Source organism: Perognathus longimembris, chromosome 16, assembly GCF_023159225.1.
Source record: "Perognathus longimembris pacificus isolate PPM17 chromosome 16, ASM2315922v1, whole genome shotgun sequence".
In the NCBI taxonomy this organism is placed as follows: Eukaryota; Metazoa; Chordata; class Mammalia; order Rodentia; family Heteromyidae; genus Perognathus; species Perognathus longimembris.
Genome location: NC_063176.1, coordinates 37,910,648 through 37,926,783, shown reverse-complemented (window position 1 = coordinate 37,926,783; position 16,136 = coordinate 37,910,648). Strand labels below are relative to the sequence as shown.

At 42.7% G+C, this 16,136-nt stretch overlaps 1 protein-coding gene across 3 annotated transcripts in view; it reads left to right on the top strand.

Annotated features, from left to right (window-relative positions):
- Tbc1d1 (TBC1 domain family member 1) overlaps positions 1–16,136 on the top strand; it is a 178,123-nt gene that overhangs the window by 46,672 nt on the left and 115,315 nt on the right. Inside the window, exon 1 of one of the 3 annotated variants that reach the window (XM_048364435.1) lies at positions 10,550–10,759. The exons of the other annotated variants lie outside the window; for them this stretch is intronic. Within the exon in view, the coding sequence (XP_048220392.1) occupies positions 10,730–10,759 (30 nt within the window). The 5' untranslated portion in view covers positions 10,550–10,729. Of the gene's footprint in view, positions 1–10,549; positions 10,760–16,136 lie in introns of those variants that run through there. 3 annotated transcript variants of the gene reach the window in all.

Sequence of the window (16,136 nt, the reverse complement as noted above, 5' to 3'; positions counted from 1 at the left end):
CATTTCCTTCTTGGATCTTCCCAGCACTTCCATCTGTCAAAAGCAAGTAGATGTCTTCAATTTTGTCCATTCTCTAGCCACATAGAGGCTAGGATATGGATGGTGGTTTATCTTATACACCTGATGTTCCTTTGCTAAGCACTGAACGCAAGGAGATTTTTATCTAAGTATTATTATTATTATTATTATTATTCCCCCTCCCCACCTCTTTTTAGAGCTGTATTTAAACATAAACATGGAAATCAGATTTTAATTTCTGGAACGTGTGCTTCCTCAGTGCATCTGAAAATTACATTGAGCCATAAGCAGGCTCAATGCCAAGTACAATGCCAAGTGTGGGTGGCTCAGTAGATTTTTATTGGAATCTCAGCTACCGTATGGATACAAAAATACAGATTGAGCCTAGGTCTGGTGGCTTACACTTGTAATGCTAGCTATTTAGTGTGATCTGAGGGTCACAGTGTGAAGCCCAACAGACAGAAAAATTGCAGAGACTCTTGTCTTCTAATTTAAGCAGCTAAAAATCTGGGAGTAGAGGTATGGCTCAAGTAAAAGAGGGCTAACTGTGAGCTTGAGAGCTAGAGACCTTGAGTTCCAGTCCCAGTACTTGGACACACACAAAATGCAAATTATTTTGCATACCTCTGCAAGATGATCACAGATTTGTTCAGGTACAAAGAATAAATACAAACTTACCATCCCTTCTGGAATCATGTGCCGTTCTGATCTCACATACCAAAGAACACAAATTTAGTCCCTGGAAAAAGTGAAGACATTTCAGAAAGATCCTCAACTGTGTTTAAAACCTGATGTGTGTGTGTGTGTGTGTGTGTGTGTGTACACATGGGTGTGCTAGATGTGTGCACAAGGACTAGGCCTTCAACTCAGAGCCTAGATGCTATTCCTTAGCTTTTTTGCTCAGGGGCTAGCACTCTAATACTTGAGTCACAGATCCACTACCAGCTTTTTAGTGAATAACTTAAGAAGGGTCTCATAGACTTTCTTGCCTGGGTTGGCTTGGAATTGTGATCCTCAGGTCTCAGCCTCCTGATTACAGGCATAAACCACCATTACCAGATACATTTTGATTGTTTTAAAGGGATTTGATATGGGTAACCATGGTTTTAGAAGTGAAAAATTATTCTAATTGTAGGTAATTTCAACTGTCTTATAAAAATTAGGAAATTATGATTTATTACAAAAGCAAGGGAAAGGAAAATTGGACTAGGTTTTTATTTGCTAATAGATTTGATCAGGAAAGAGCAATTGATACTTTTCAGCCTTATTTTTCAAGGGTGTTTAGAAAATAAATTGTAGTTAGGTGAAATTAGCACTGTACAAATGGAGGTCCTTAATGTTTCCATTATAAATTTTGACAGAAATTCTGAGTTTAAAGCTAAGATCCTGTGTTTTGTTTTAACACAGGGTGTGGATGTCAAAATCTTTTGATACTATTTTTTAATGTTTTCTTTTATGAGCTCATTCCTGAAGGATTTTCCATGAATTTAAAACATGTGTACAGTGCTTTGGAAGGATTATTTGCTGGAACTTTATAGGCTGAGCTAAAAATAGACAAATGCTGCTTCTATTTTTGGAATATTTTATAAACTCAAAAAGTGAATTTGATTGGGTGTATACCTAGTAAGTAAAAATATTTAAATGGGAACAGACACTTCAATAAGCAAAAGAAAAAAATAATGTTTTTGAAATATCATGAGCATTTTAATGAACTGGCTAGTGTTTTAATTGAAGAGATAAATTTGCTTCACAGAGTAAAGCTTTGTTTTAGCAAAATGAAAAAAGACAGCCCAAAGTTGGGTTTACACTTAGGGAACTCTGCTCTTTCTAGAGTTACCAGTTCCTTAGCTCTCTCTGCTCTGCAGAATTTTCTTATTCTAGTTGTGCTATAGCCAGTTTTCAATTTTCCAAGGCTTTAGGATAAATTTAGGGAAGGTAAGTAGAGACACTAAAATGCTCTTATTAAACCTGTTTTGCTGTTGTTATTCTGATTTCTGGTAACAAGAAGGTACAGTTTAATGCACAAAATAAAAATGTAAAATTAGATAGCATAAGGTTTCCAATTAACTTAAACATTGACATAATTCTACCCAAATATATATAATTTTTTCCCTGAAATTCCAAAACCTTTTGAGTCCTAACATGATTTCACAAGTGAAAAATTCCATATCTAACTCTTGTGATGGACCAGTCAAAACACAGGTGCACTGAAAATGGGGTATAAAATTAGCTTTATGTTATGCAGATAAGAAGTATATAAAATAGAAATGGATTTTGTATTTAGCCTTGGGTGATCTCTTTGTATGTATGCAAACCAGTACAAAATGTGAAACAAATCCAAAAACTGAAATACTTCTGGTCCCAAGCATTTCTGACAAGGGATACTCAGCCTATCGAGTAGAATGTTCCGTAGATAATCACCTGAACTTGTGGCCTACCTCCACCAAAATCCTCACCAAATTTGTCCTTCCACTTCTCCCTACACTTCTTTTCCTTCATTCACTATTGAATTAAGCTCTGTTGACTAGGAAGCTGGGTCTCAAATACACAGTCTAGTAATCCAGAGTCCATTTTAACTCTGGCATGACTTAAAATCTGAGTGTGTGTGTGTGTGTGTGTGTGTGTGTGTGTGTGTGTGTGTGTGTCCTTGAGAAAAGGACGGGGGGGGGGGTGAGATAAATAAAGGGTGGGTATCATAGTGTGAGTGAGGGGATCTATGGCCTTGTAAGGATTCTGAACTATTCATAGTGAGGAGCCAGGAATGCTTGCCCATGCTAAATCTCTGCCCAGCTAGAATAGCAGGAATTTATGAAAGAAATTTAGACAAGTCCCAGCTTGGCTTTTAGAGTTAAAGTAACAAATGGAGCACAGGTTTGCTGCTGGACATAGTCACTCATAAAAAGAGAGAAGAAAACACTGAGAGATATTCTGGAGACCTACCCCCTTTGGAGTTAGTTTTGGATAATACATACTTCCTTCTGTGATCTTTACTAGTTGTCCTGTCATATTCTGTGTGTCTATAAACCTAGCTCTGAATGTAAAACCTACAACCCATCATATCTTTCTCTTTTCTTTTCTTTTGTGATGGCACTGGGACTTGAGCTCAGGGCCTGGGTGTTGTCCCTTAGCTTTTCCATTCAAGGCTAGTGCTTTGCTACTTGGGCCATAGTTCACTCCTGGATTTTTTGTGGTTTACTGGAGTGAAGGTTCTGATGGACTTTCCTCTCTGGGCTGGCTTTGAACTGTGAGCCTCAGATCTTAGCCTCTTATGTAGCTAAGATTACAGGTAGGTCACTGATTACTTCTGTTTTTACTTCTGCATTTAAGACCAGCATTACTCAGAAGCCATAACTACTCCTACTACTTCCACTGTTACAGCTAATATTTGCTGAGCATTTACTACATGCCAGAATTCCTGCTCAGTGCTTCACATGTACCATCTCATTTCATCCTAATCCCGCCCTGTAAAGAGGGAATTACAATATGGATTTTTCAGCCATTATCACTTAGATTTTTGAAATTGAGATATAATTTACATAGCATAAAATTTTATTTTTAAATACATTCACACGGTTGTGTAATTACTATCACTATCTAATTCCAAGAACATTTACAAAGCAAACATAGTAGTTTCTCTTCATTTTCTTCTCCCTCTATTCCTAGAAAACCATCAATCAACTTTCTGTCTCTGTAGAAAGCATTTCATATAAATGGGATCACACTATGTGTGATAGTCTTTTGTGACTAGCTTATTTCAATTAGCCTAATGTTTTCTGGTTCTCTTCATTATGGGATGTATTATTTAATTTATAGTCAAATAATATCCCACTGTATGCATTCCCACATATGTGTACCATTCATTAGCTGGAGCTCATTGGGTTGTCTCTACTTTGAGGCTATTGTGGATAATGTTGCCATGAACATCCACGGCCATGTTTTTTCAGAAGCAGAAGTCTTCAGTTCACACAGAGATTTTTTATTTTCTGTTTCTTGGACTTGGTACCATCCTCAGCAATTTTTTTGAAACAAGCTTTTATTCCTAAAAGGGATGACTACACACCAAACTCTGCCTAACATGCTCTCTCTACTGTGTAAGCTGGTTTTGTGCTAACTCCTCCTACATAAATCCTGATTTTCAGTGATGAACATGGATGCTCCAAGCCTGAATCCTTGTGGGTCCTTCTTCCTGAAAAGCCCTCATAGCATCTGTAAAAGGTCCCAAGACTTCCAGCCAGGAAGCTAATTCTTCCTTTTCAGCTTGAAGTTATTTCGCCTCCCATGTGAACTCTTCCCAGTTTCAAGTGGGCCTTTCTTGGGGTACTTTTCATTTTTTTCCCCTGCCATTCTTTATGCTCCTTGAGGGCAGGATTTAGGTCTGACTCACTTTCCTTATTCTCAGGAAAGACTTGGTTGCTGTACACAATAGATGCTAATGCATATTCATATCTGTGAACTGAACAAATTCTTGCCCAGTGGCCAAATAAGTAGTTCTGATTCACTTGCATTTCAGTTGCATTTCCTTGTAGAGTTAGTCTTACAATGGATCTATTTTTAACCAGGTCTTGTGGTTGGGAAGAGATCACCAGGACTGAATGAGATCATGCTTTTGCAGGCCTCTCCGCCTCTTCACCCTCACTCTCCTTCAGTTGGAGGACGGCAGCCATCTGTTACTCCCTCCTGAAGGGAAGTTTTCTGTTCTGACTTCTTGCTCCTATTCATAGAAGGAACCTAAGCTCTGGGAAGGAGTGTCTGGGTTTCCATGGGGGTATGATCAGGCTTACAGGAAAGCTACTCCTCCAGTTCTTAGGTTTTCCCTGTTTCAAGGCCTTTCTTCACCTCTTAGAAAACTCAAATGATGAAACAGTGAAACATTTTTTTTTAAGTTACTGAGAAAGAGAGTGAGTGGTCTTGGATTTTTTGTAGAGACAGTAGTCTTTAGAGATCGGTAATCTTATTTGGATAGTCTATTACTCCCATAGGACCATGAGTAGTTCCTTTTTCTTTTCAAATAAGCTATCTAGAATTATGGGTGCGGTTCTCCATTTCAGCTGATAACCAGAGATATTTGTTATTATATATATATATATATGCTATCTTATATTTCATCTATAAATAGAGCTTTAAATAAACCCAAAGGTCACTCACTACCCAATAATGAGCTTTATGGATTAATTCAGTAACTGACACATTTGTTTTGGCTGGGTAGTGTGTTTTAATAGTAGAGTATATATTCTTTTCTTTCTTTTTGGTCGGCTGTAGGGTTTGAACTCTGGGCCTGGGTGCTATCCCTGAACTCTTCAGCTCAAGGCTAGTGCTCTAACACTTGAGCCACAGCACCACTTCTAGTTTTCTTGTGGGTAATTAGAGATAAGAGTCAGGCTGGCTTTGAACTGCAATCTTTAGATCTCAGCCTCCTGAGTAGCTAGGATTACAGGTGTGAGCCACCAGCACCTGGCTGAGTTTGCATTCTTTAATACACCCTTGTTATTCATTCACTCCTTATTGGTTCACATCTGGCTCTCTTCCTACATCATTATGACCCACCTTCTTCCACTTGAGGTCACTGAGAATTTGACCTCTGCCCCAAGACAGCCAAAGCTCTGTCGATCTCTTACACACACACACACACACACACACACTCCCATTCTAGGTGACTTTGCTAGGCAACTGGGCAGGAAAAGCATCTATTTCTTTTAGCAATGACTGCTAAATGTACAGGTTCCCAATCCTGACTGTGTTCAAATCACTGAAGTACTGTTAAAAATTATCTCTGCCTGGTATACATAAACTCTTTTCATGAGAATCTAGGATATAATTTTTTTTTAATCTGGAAGGGACATTGGTGTTTTATTTTATTTATTTATTATTTATTTTGGTGCCAAGTCTGGGGCTTGAACTCAGGGCTAGTGCTCTACCACTTTGAGCGACAGCTCTATTTCTGGCTTTTTAGTGGTTAACTGGAGATAGGAGTTTCATAGACTTTCCTGCCTAGGCTAGCTTTGAGCCACCAGTGCCCTGTGGGCGCATGGTATTTTAAGGAAAATTGTTTTAGTTGAGTGTGGGATCAGAATAGTTTAGTTGAATGTGGGATAGATTATCTGATATCAATAGTTTTTCCTAATGAAATTCTGGATGAAAACAGAATTTCTTTGTGTAGTGTAACTGCTTAGTTACACGTTGCCAGTAAATGAAAACAGGACCTTTCATGAATATTTCTCAAAATATTTGGTGTTAAAACTCCAGGACTTTCTGTCAAGTTCACCCCATGTAAAGGCCTCCCCTTTTCATGAAAGGAGTTATTCTCTCAGGTCTGGAACAGCCTGGAAGACCTGGCTCAGCGGAGACCTGTGCATGTCTGCTTTCAGTACTTTTAGTCTGTAAGCTTTAAGCAGTTAAGCGAGGTCTGCAGGAACCTCTATCCTGGATGAACAGAGGGGAAGGACTGGATCCAGGGTTAAACAATGAAGCCTTCATACCCCTGTCTATGCATGTCACTCCTCAGCCCACTTACTTGTTGTAACTGTCACATTTAGGATTTGATCAGCTTTTAATTTAGTTGTGTGTGTGTGTTTTTTTTGTTTTTGCAAGAAATGCATGCTTTTCTTTTTCTTTTGAGACTGGAGGTGGTGGTGGAGGGAATCTTGCTAGGTTGGCCTCAAACTCTTCCTGCTTCAGTCTCCCAAGTGGCTGGACTTGCTGGCATGTACCACCATGCTTGACTTGAGATACAATTCAATTCAGTGTCATCTTTCTTTTGTAGCACCCCTACATTCTGTGGGCAGAACGTTTAGTCAGCTCCAAGTACTTGAAGTTTCTCAAGCCAATTCTGGAATTTTCTTTCCCTTTTCCTACTACAGTTGCTTCTAGGTTCTGAGTACTTTGGGAGAACTCAGTTGGAGGGCTAGTCTGCTGGATCATGATGGGGTGTCTTAGTCCAGTCTGTCCAGCGTGTTCCTTCCTGCCCATCCATTCATAGCAAAGTCAAAGCATCTCTCTAGCTGACTTGATTCACACCATCCCAAGTCACTTGAGCTGCTTTCTCCAGGGACTATTGGTCAACAATTTTGTTTTGCTAGCTGGGAGCTTATGCCTAATGTCCATAATCATAGCTATTCAGAAGGCTGAGATCTTAGGACTGAAGTTCAAAGCCAGCATGGGCACATAAGTCCATGAAACTCTTATTTTCAATTCTTCAGCAAAGCTAGAAGTGGGGCTACGGCTCAAATGGTAGAGTACCAGTCCTGAACAAAAAAGTCAAGCAAGAATGTAAGATCCTGAGTTAACTTCCAGCATCAGCACCTCTCTCCCCCCAAATAGTTTTATTATTTGGGAACATGGCTCATACAAAAGTACTTGCCTAGCATACATACGGCCCTGGCTTGAAATACCAGTACAAAAAAAAAAAAAAAAAAAGGACCACTATCAAGCCAGGCATCAGTGGCTCATGCCTGTAACCGTAGCTACTCCGGAGACTGAGATCCGAGGATCATGGATCAAATCCAGCCCTGGCAGGGAAGACTGTGAGACTCTTATCTCCAATTAATTATCAAAAGCTGGAAATGGCACTGTGGCTCAAGGTAGTTGAGTTCTAGCCTTGAGCACAAAAGCTCAGGGACAGCACCCCAGCCCTGAGTTCAAGCCTCACGACCAGTATATAAACAAACAAACAAACAAAAAACAACACCCAAGCAAAAAAGACCAATATTGATGAACCTCAGATACTAGTGCTTCTTAAACTTTTGATGTGCAAACTGATCATCAAGTGTGTCTAGGAAAAACAAGCTGCATGTTTCCCCTCTGCTCTCATAGCATAATGAACAGGCCGTGTCTGTGCCCTCAGGGGTTCCCCCCCCCCCCCACCAAGTAAGCAAAGGATTCTGCTGCCTTGGACTCTGCCTAGTGTCCTCTGATCCAATTCAGTTCTGACACTGTCCACCTGTAAATAGATAGCATCAGAGGCCACAGATTGGGGCTCAGTCCTCAAGACTCTCTCCCCACATTTTGGATGCCAGTTTGCAAGCTTCCATTTTACCTGAGGTTGGCAGGATTCCTACTACCCCCTCTTGAGATTTGATTAATTTGTTTGCATGGCTCAGAGAACTCAAGGAAACACATTTAATGATTTATTATAAAGGATATTACAAAGGGTACAGTTAAGAGCTGCAATGAGTGAGGTATGGAAGAAGGGCTGCAGAAGTCTTAGGCCTTCTCCCAGCATACTGTCCTTCAGGGGCCTCTGGGGCCAATCTATCATAATCCCCCAGCCCCAGCCCTATCCTTTTGAGTGCTATGGAGAACCCATTTCATAGGCATGATTGCTAGTAGATCGGGTGAGGAAACTTCGCCATTCATCCTGGCCTCTTGATTTAACATTCCTTCTTTCAGGGTATAGTTAGACTCCCAACCCCTCAAGAATGAGGAGAGTCTTAGAATCTTCTCTTGGGCAAGAGTGGATCAAAGAGTTCCTGTATGGCCAGTCCAAGACAGAAAAGTGAGGGAGTATTAGAGTTCCTACAACCTACCTTAGGAAGAGAAATTCTAATTTCTATGGACTGCCTTAGGGAGGGGGTTATGAGCCAGGGACCACATCCAAAAGCCAATAATATCATAATATTATGTTAGGAATCAGAGACAAATGGAGGTCCTGATTCAGAAAGTTTGGGTTAGGGTTGGGTCTTAGGTTCTGCATTTCTGGCAAACTGCTAGTTCAGACTAAGTTGCTGGTTCTAGAACCACATCTTTAGTGGTAAGGTTCTAGAGGCCAGAAGTGCTCTCCACTTTAATGGAGCTCTTGGCATTTGCCTTTTCTATTTTCTTCTAAGTGTTGTGGTAGATGATAGGGAGGGGATCTGGTTACAGGGCAGCAAAGCACTCCCCTTCTACACCACCACTCAGTGATCTTTAGGGAACATCACAGCTTAAAACAATGCACAGCTCTCCCCTAGATGCTGCTAAGGCCGTTTTCAATCACCACTTTGATTTTGCCCATGTCTTTATGGCTTGACTCCTTCCTATGTTCTGTATCAGAAGGGGGAAAAAAGGATGACTTCAATACACATGGCCTTCTCCCTTCATATTTATGCCTCGTGTAAGTAATCTCCCTAAATATGGGCTGAATTTACTTCCTTGCTTCTAAGGAATAAACCACGGAAGTGCTAGGATGTCATTTGTTTCACTTATAAAGGGACTGAGTTATTTTCTGACTCATGCTTTGTTTTGGAGTGCTAGTGGTAGGAGATGCAGACAGAGCTGCCCTGTGGAGAGAATCAGCAAGAAGCCGGGGCCCTGAATCCAACAGGAGATTGAGTCCTGGTAACAACTACGCAAGGGAGCTTGAATATGAATCCTTCAGCCCCATCTAGTCCTGGGATGAATACAGACCCAGTTAACTGCCTGACTGTCTCCATGTGGGAACTTGAACTACACATATCCAGCTAACATGCTCCTGGATTTCTGACTCTTAGATATAGCTGTTTTTTTTTTTTTTTTTTTTTTTTGCCAGTCCTGGGCCTTGGACTCAGAGCCTGAGCACTGTCCCTGGCTTCCTTTTGCTCAAGGCTAGCACTCTGCTACTTGAGCCACAGTGCCACTTCTGGCCGTTTTCTGTACATGTGGTGCTGGGGAATCGAACCCAGGGCCTCATGTATACGAGGCAAGCTCTCTTGCCACTAGGCCATATCCCCAGCCCTCAGATATAGTTATTGTAGAGTGTGTGGTAATTCGTTATGTAGCAACAGATAACTACTATACCCATGATACTCAGATGCCAGATATTTAGGGAACAACATTAAAATATTCTATTGGCCTTTTTGAAAATAACGCACAACTTAACAGAAGGAAAAGAAGCGGGAAATGAAGTCTGTAACTTGGACTGTGGAAGTCCCTGGCTTAGACCTGCCACTACATCATTAGTCAGCTAATAGACCTTTGGACTTTTCTTTCTCACAGCGTAACTCAGGAGTGCCAGTTTAACCTTTGTAGTCATAAACCGACCACCCAGCCTCATCAGCTCACCTGGGGGAGAGGAACATGGATGAAGTCAGTCAACCTCTTGCAGGTTGCCACAAGCAAGCTCCTGGAGCTGAGGGTTCTTTTTACCTCTGCTTCACTTCACATCTCAGTAGCTGGGTTTTTACTGACGCCAAGAAAAGCACCTCTGATTACATAAAGGTATTAGGGGCTGGAAACACTGGTCCCTTTGTCACCAGCAATCCACAGCCTTTAGAGGGAAACTCAATGGGGGTGGGGTGGGGTAACCCCTGCAAAGTTGAGAGGACTTTTCGTTCCCCCCAACCTCCCACCCAGAGAGAACTTTCCCGATTTCTCAGTTGGAAGACACAGCTCGCAAAGGCTCCTCTCCAAGTCGCCAGGGTTTCTGGCAGAGTCTGAGTTACCTCAGAGAGGGTGGGCGTTCCAACTTCCCGCCCTGAGCAGGCCCGAGGTGGGCGGGGCCTGGACGTGTCCGGGGGCGTGGCGAGCGCGGCGGCGGGCGGGGCGCTTCGACCACGCCCACTTCCCTTTCTCGGCGGGACAGCCCGGAGGGCGCGTTCCCCTGTGCTCGGAACGCGCCGCCTCGTCGTCGCCGCCGCTGAGGGGGAGGATGCCCGAGCCGCGCCGCGCCCCGAGCCCGCCTCCGGCCTCCCACGGGCCCACGGGCAGGCGGCGCGAGTGAGCGGGAGCCGGCGGCGAGGAAGCCGCGGCCGGGCCCGCGATGTCACCATTGTTCAGCTGGGTGGCCAAGGTAGGCGGCGGCGGGCCGGCGCCCGTTACCGAAGCAGACGGCCCGGCAGAGCCCTCGTCCCGGCGGTTCTGGGCCGTCTCTGTAACGGTCCGACCGCGGCTCGCCGGGCTGGACCACGGGCGGGGAAAGAGGGGGCGCTCCGGAGCCCCGGGGAGCGCGGCTGCGTCCATGGTGGGGTACTTTTCATTCATTGGTCTTCACGTCTCTCGTAGAATAGGTGAGATGGCGACGCGCCCATTTCCCAGGTGGGGAAACTGAAGCTGGACCGAGCCCCGGCCTCGTCCCCTGAGTCTCCCCTTTCGCGGGTGCAAGTTTGTGCCTGGTGGGCTGGCTTTCAGAGGATGCCCAGGGACCGGGGGTTTCATGTTTGTTTGTTTTTTTAATTAGCTATTTATTTTCTGAGGTCTGAATGTTAAGTCCCACGTTTTTCTTTGTATTGCCACAAAAGCTTTATTTCTAGAACTTTTTAACGCTCATCAATCCGGGGGCAAACCCACCAGCTGCTAAAAGAAAGGTGCTGGAGAAGGTTTCTGGGGCTCCCTTCAGATGGAGAGCACAGTTAGGAGACTTCCCCCTTTGCTGGCCCTTCTGGGGTTCTGATAAAGGCAGGTGGAGAGACTGCCTTACAAATGCCCAACAGGTGGTGGTTCTGTCACTAGTTGGAGTATGAGGCTTTTAGGGAGTTATTTTTCTAACTGTATTTTTTTTTGGGGGGGGGGTCGGATACCTGCTTATAAGCAGATGTGGCATCGCCTATAAGTGAAATGATGAGAAAGAGCAGACTCAGAGTAGCTAATCTACTTGCAAATAACGAGCCAGCTGGGTCTTCACAACTGGTAGTAAAAGTTTTGAGTCAGTAGAATATTTGTACTGAAATGTGGGCAATGCCCATATTTTCTGGTTTGACCAGTCAGCTTTTGTAAAAATCATGCTAAATATAAGAACATTGTGGACTTAAAAAGTAATTCTGAGTGTGTTGTCTGGCGACATTTTGCTTATTGTAGGTTAGGGACTAGTGTTGCTTTTATATTGTTATTCTTTTTATATTGTTATTTTGCAGTATTGTACTGTAAAGCCTAAAGGAAAAAAAAAATCCCTGCCCAAACAAATCCAGACTCATTGAGTTTATTCCAAAACCAGGGATAAATTTCAAGAATCTACTATTTCTTTTGAAAAACAACTACAGCTTGTCCTGTTTTTAAGCTTTATGTACATTTCCAGAACGTATTTCATAAGTTGCTATTCACTGTAGGACTGAGATGTACTTTTGCTATACTTTGGTGTGGAGGGGACAGTGAAAACCTTATTTCAGAAGCTTGAGGGGCCCTTAGGAAGATTTTTTAGCCTCCTCTAAGTGACAATACTTTTGGTGCTCATATAACTGAAATGACTATATGCTGATAGCTTGCTTTAGGTTCTGTTATTCCTAAGTTGTCCTTTAAACTCAAGGACAATAAAAAAAACTATTGAATGTTTTTGGAAAAAATTATGCATCACCTAAGTTTTTAAAAATATACTTATTTTATATTTCATTTTCTCTAGCTTGTGCAGCCATTACACCATATCCTGAAGTTGATTTTTAAAAATACAGTGTTATTCTGTGAACTTAACCTATGAAGTTATCCTTTGAAAACTCATTTCTTGAGATTATTGATTATAAGAGTGATCTCTGGGATCGGTTTGGTTTGTGGTGAAGGGACAAGTTACCAACACATTTTATATTCTCACTAGGGAATGGGCTATAGCAAAATATAGTAGTTTGCAAAATGTGCAGAATCCCAAAGTGCATTAGTATTTGTTTATGCAGTGTCCCTTTAAGATCACATACATACACATAAAGCCCACACTTCACACAGCACTCACACATCCACTTGGCTGATTCATTTTCCATTCTGACCTTTGCAGCTGCTGCTCAACACCTGGTAGGAAAGGAGAAGGGGAGTGAGTGTCAGCAATGCAGGTGGTCGCCTGAGCAAGAACTTGTTTTTCTTATATGAATATTGAATGTGAGGTGTGAACAATTTTAGCATGTAGGAGTAAAAGCAAAACAAGAAAAAGTTAATTTCTTTTAAAAAAAATCTTAAAAACTGCACTGCTTTTGTTTTTCATCAGACATGATAGGACCGTTGGGGCAGGAGGTGTGCCTTACATCATAAATGGGGTTGGACACTGAGTGTCGTTTTTGGGTCTTTCACTGGGGACCCTCGATGTTTACATAGATTTTAAATAAAAAGGAAGTTCAGGCTTTGTGATTTTGTACGAAACCCACAGATGTCCCCAGCAGCCTGGTGGTTTGGAGCTTGCCTGTTGATTGTCTCTATGTCGCCATATACCTTACTGTACAACTGCCTGGTAACGTTCTGAATTAGCTCAGATTTGCACCTGTCTGTAAAGACTGGGCTGTGATTACTGTTAGTATTACATGATAGTGGATTTTATATCCACACAGCCAGACATGCTGTGTTTCAAATCCAAGTATATTTTCATTAGTTTTTGCTGTGTATTGAGTTATTTTCCAGTGCCCATATATTTATGGGGCACCTTCTGTGTACCAGGCAATATCTATACCCTGGAGGAATTGGTTCATTATATGTGCACAATAGATTTATCCTTTAAACACTAGGCACACTGGAGTTTTGTAAGCCAAATGCTTAAAAATTCATTAGGGAAGGAATCCTTTTTTAAAGCAAGTAATTGATTGCTAATCAATATTTTATGTAAAGTGTTTTTCTCTAATTTTACTTAGCCTAAAACATAGGTTTATTCTCATTATTCATTCAATATGTCATTTCACAACATCCTCTACACAGATATTTATGAAGCTGCTGTTTGCCAGGTCCTGTTTGATGAACTGGGCATTTAGCTACAAACAAGAGATTTTGTTTTTTATGGAGCTCACATTGTAGTTGGGAGAGACAGCAAAGCAGCAAGCCGATAGACCAACAAAGTAGTTTCAGATTCAAGAAGCAAATTGGGGGCTGGCTGGTGTGGGGTGGCATTTCCTTTGAGTGGGGAGAGGGCACTCAGCACACTCCCAGGCAGAGCAGCAGGAAGGAGGCCTTGTGGCTGGAGCATAGAGTGAGCTTGAGGCTGGGGAATCTGGTCCCTGAAGTTTAGGGAGAGTACTGGGCTGGGCTTTGCTTTTAAGTGCAGTGGGAAGCCTTAGAGGGTGTGAAAGAGGGGAGTTGACATCAGCTGATTTTGTTTTGAATGGAAGTAGAGTGGCCCCTTAGGTGCTGTTGTGGTTCTGGTAGGAGGTGAAGGTGGTGGCCGAGACTTAGGTAGTTAGGAAGGAACATTGTTCTTCATCTTCTGAAATGATGTAATCTAGTGGCTTTACTGTCTTTTATGTCTAAGATTGGTTCAGATGACCTAGGCATCTAAGTGTTTCTTGTGTATGTGTGAGTACTGGGGCTTAAACTGAATCTCATGCTCTTGCTCAGCTTTTTCTGCTCAATGTTGGGTTCTTCCACTTGAATCCTACCTCCACTCTTGGCTTTTTGTTGGTTATTTGGAGATAAGCTACTTTCCTGCTGGGGGCTGGCTTCAAGATGAGAGCCTTATGGACTTTTCTGGCTGGCCTGAGTTTGACCTGGGATTCTCAGATCTCAGTCTCCTGAGTAACTAGGATTACAGGCACAAGCCACTGGTGCCTGACCTAGTTTCTTCTTATTTCTTGTTAAATACAAGTGCTTCATGTCCTTCGATCCAGCTGCTTCAAACCACAGCATTCAGGCAGTCCTGTCTTGACCCCAGGTTTATTAATTTACCTTTGAGGCCTCCAACAGACCAGAACAGCCCAACTTGCCACTTGGGACTTGCTCTTGCGTTTAGAAGCCCACAGCACAGAAATCTATCTGTAACTTTTGTTTGTTTTGTTTTTGTTGCCAGTCCTGGGGTGTGGACTCAGGGCCTGAGTACTGTCCCTGGCTTCTTTTTGCTCAAGGCTAGCACTCTACCTCTTGAGCCACAGCGCCACTTCCGGCTTTTTTCTGTATCTGTAGTGCTGAGGAATCGAGCCCAGGGCTTCATGTATACGAGGCAAGCACTTTACCACTAGGCCATATTCCCAGCCCCAACTTTTGAGTATTTCTTTAGGTGTCAGTTCTTCTGTCTCACTTGAAGCAAGTCCCTTGTTGGTTTGGCCTTGCAGAATGTCACCAATTAATGTCATAGTCAAACTATTCTTTGAATTTGAAAAAATCTGCTGCCTCTGCTAAGTAAACTGGTATAATCCAGACTAAGATTTCAGCAGAGCTGTACATTTATTAACATCGATGAATTTATATCAAAACTTTGTCATGAGAGTCCATGGTTTGTATTGGCCTTGTACACTGTATAAGTTTGGTGTAGTGACATTTATCAGCTGTCATAGTACATTGAAGAGTACCATTTCCATCTATATTGTCTATTTATTCCTCTCTCCCCTCTGAACTTGAGACAAGTCATCTTTTTAAGCTGGGTAATGTTGCCTACAGAGGATGTTATATAGTTGGAATCCTGCAGTGTGGAAATTGGCTCCTTTTACTTAGTAATAAGCATTAAGTTGCCTTTATATATTTTCCTTTTAAGTGCTGGTCCTGGAGCTCAAACTCCAGGCCTGGTGCTTGTTTTGCTCGAAGCTAGTGCCCTGTCATTTGAGCCCGGGCTCCACTTCCAGCTTTTTTGGTAGTTTAGTAGAAATAAGAGTCTTACTGACTTTCCGGCCTGAGCTGGCTTTGAACCATGATCCCCAGATCTCAGCCTCCTGAGTGTTAAGGATTACAGGTATGAGCCATTGGTGCCCGGCTTCCATATCTGTTTGTATGGCTTGTGTATCTTATTGGTTCACTTACCTTTAGAATAGCAGAGATGAATGGATCTAGTTCTAAGTTGCTTCTAAGTTTTTGTTTTGTTTTGTTTTTACCAGTCCTGGGGCTTGAACTCACTATCCCTGGCTTCTTTTTGCTCAAGGCTAGCACTCTACCCCTTGGTGCTGAGGAATGAACGCAGGGCTTCATGTATACAAGGTGAGCACTTTACCACTATGTTGGGGTTTGGACAACCCCTTTCTCCCCCCACGGGGAGAATGGTAACCACAAACTCTGTGAAAGAGCACTCAGCCTGGCCCTCTGCCAGCGGAAGGCCAAAGGCGTGCTCACATGGGCAAGCGCTAAGTTGAGGAAAGGTTGCTGAAGCCTCCCCTCCCCCCAGTCCCCTCACATGTTACCAAGGGCGGAGGCGAAAAGGAAGGCATCAGGGACACGCTGCGGTGGTGGGAAGCGTCTCAAAGACTTTAATATGGAAGGGCACTTATATAGAAGTAATGGCAGGAAAGAAAGGGGGCTGGCCAAAGGGCCAGTCATAGGCTAGGGATCACGTTCATCAAGTGACATCA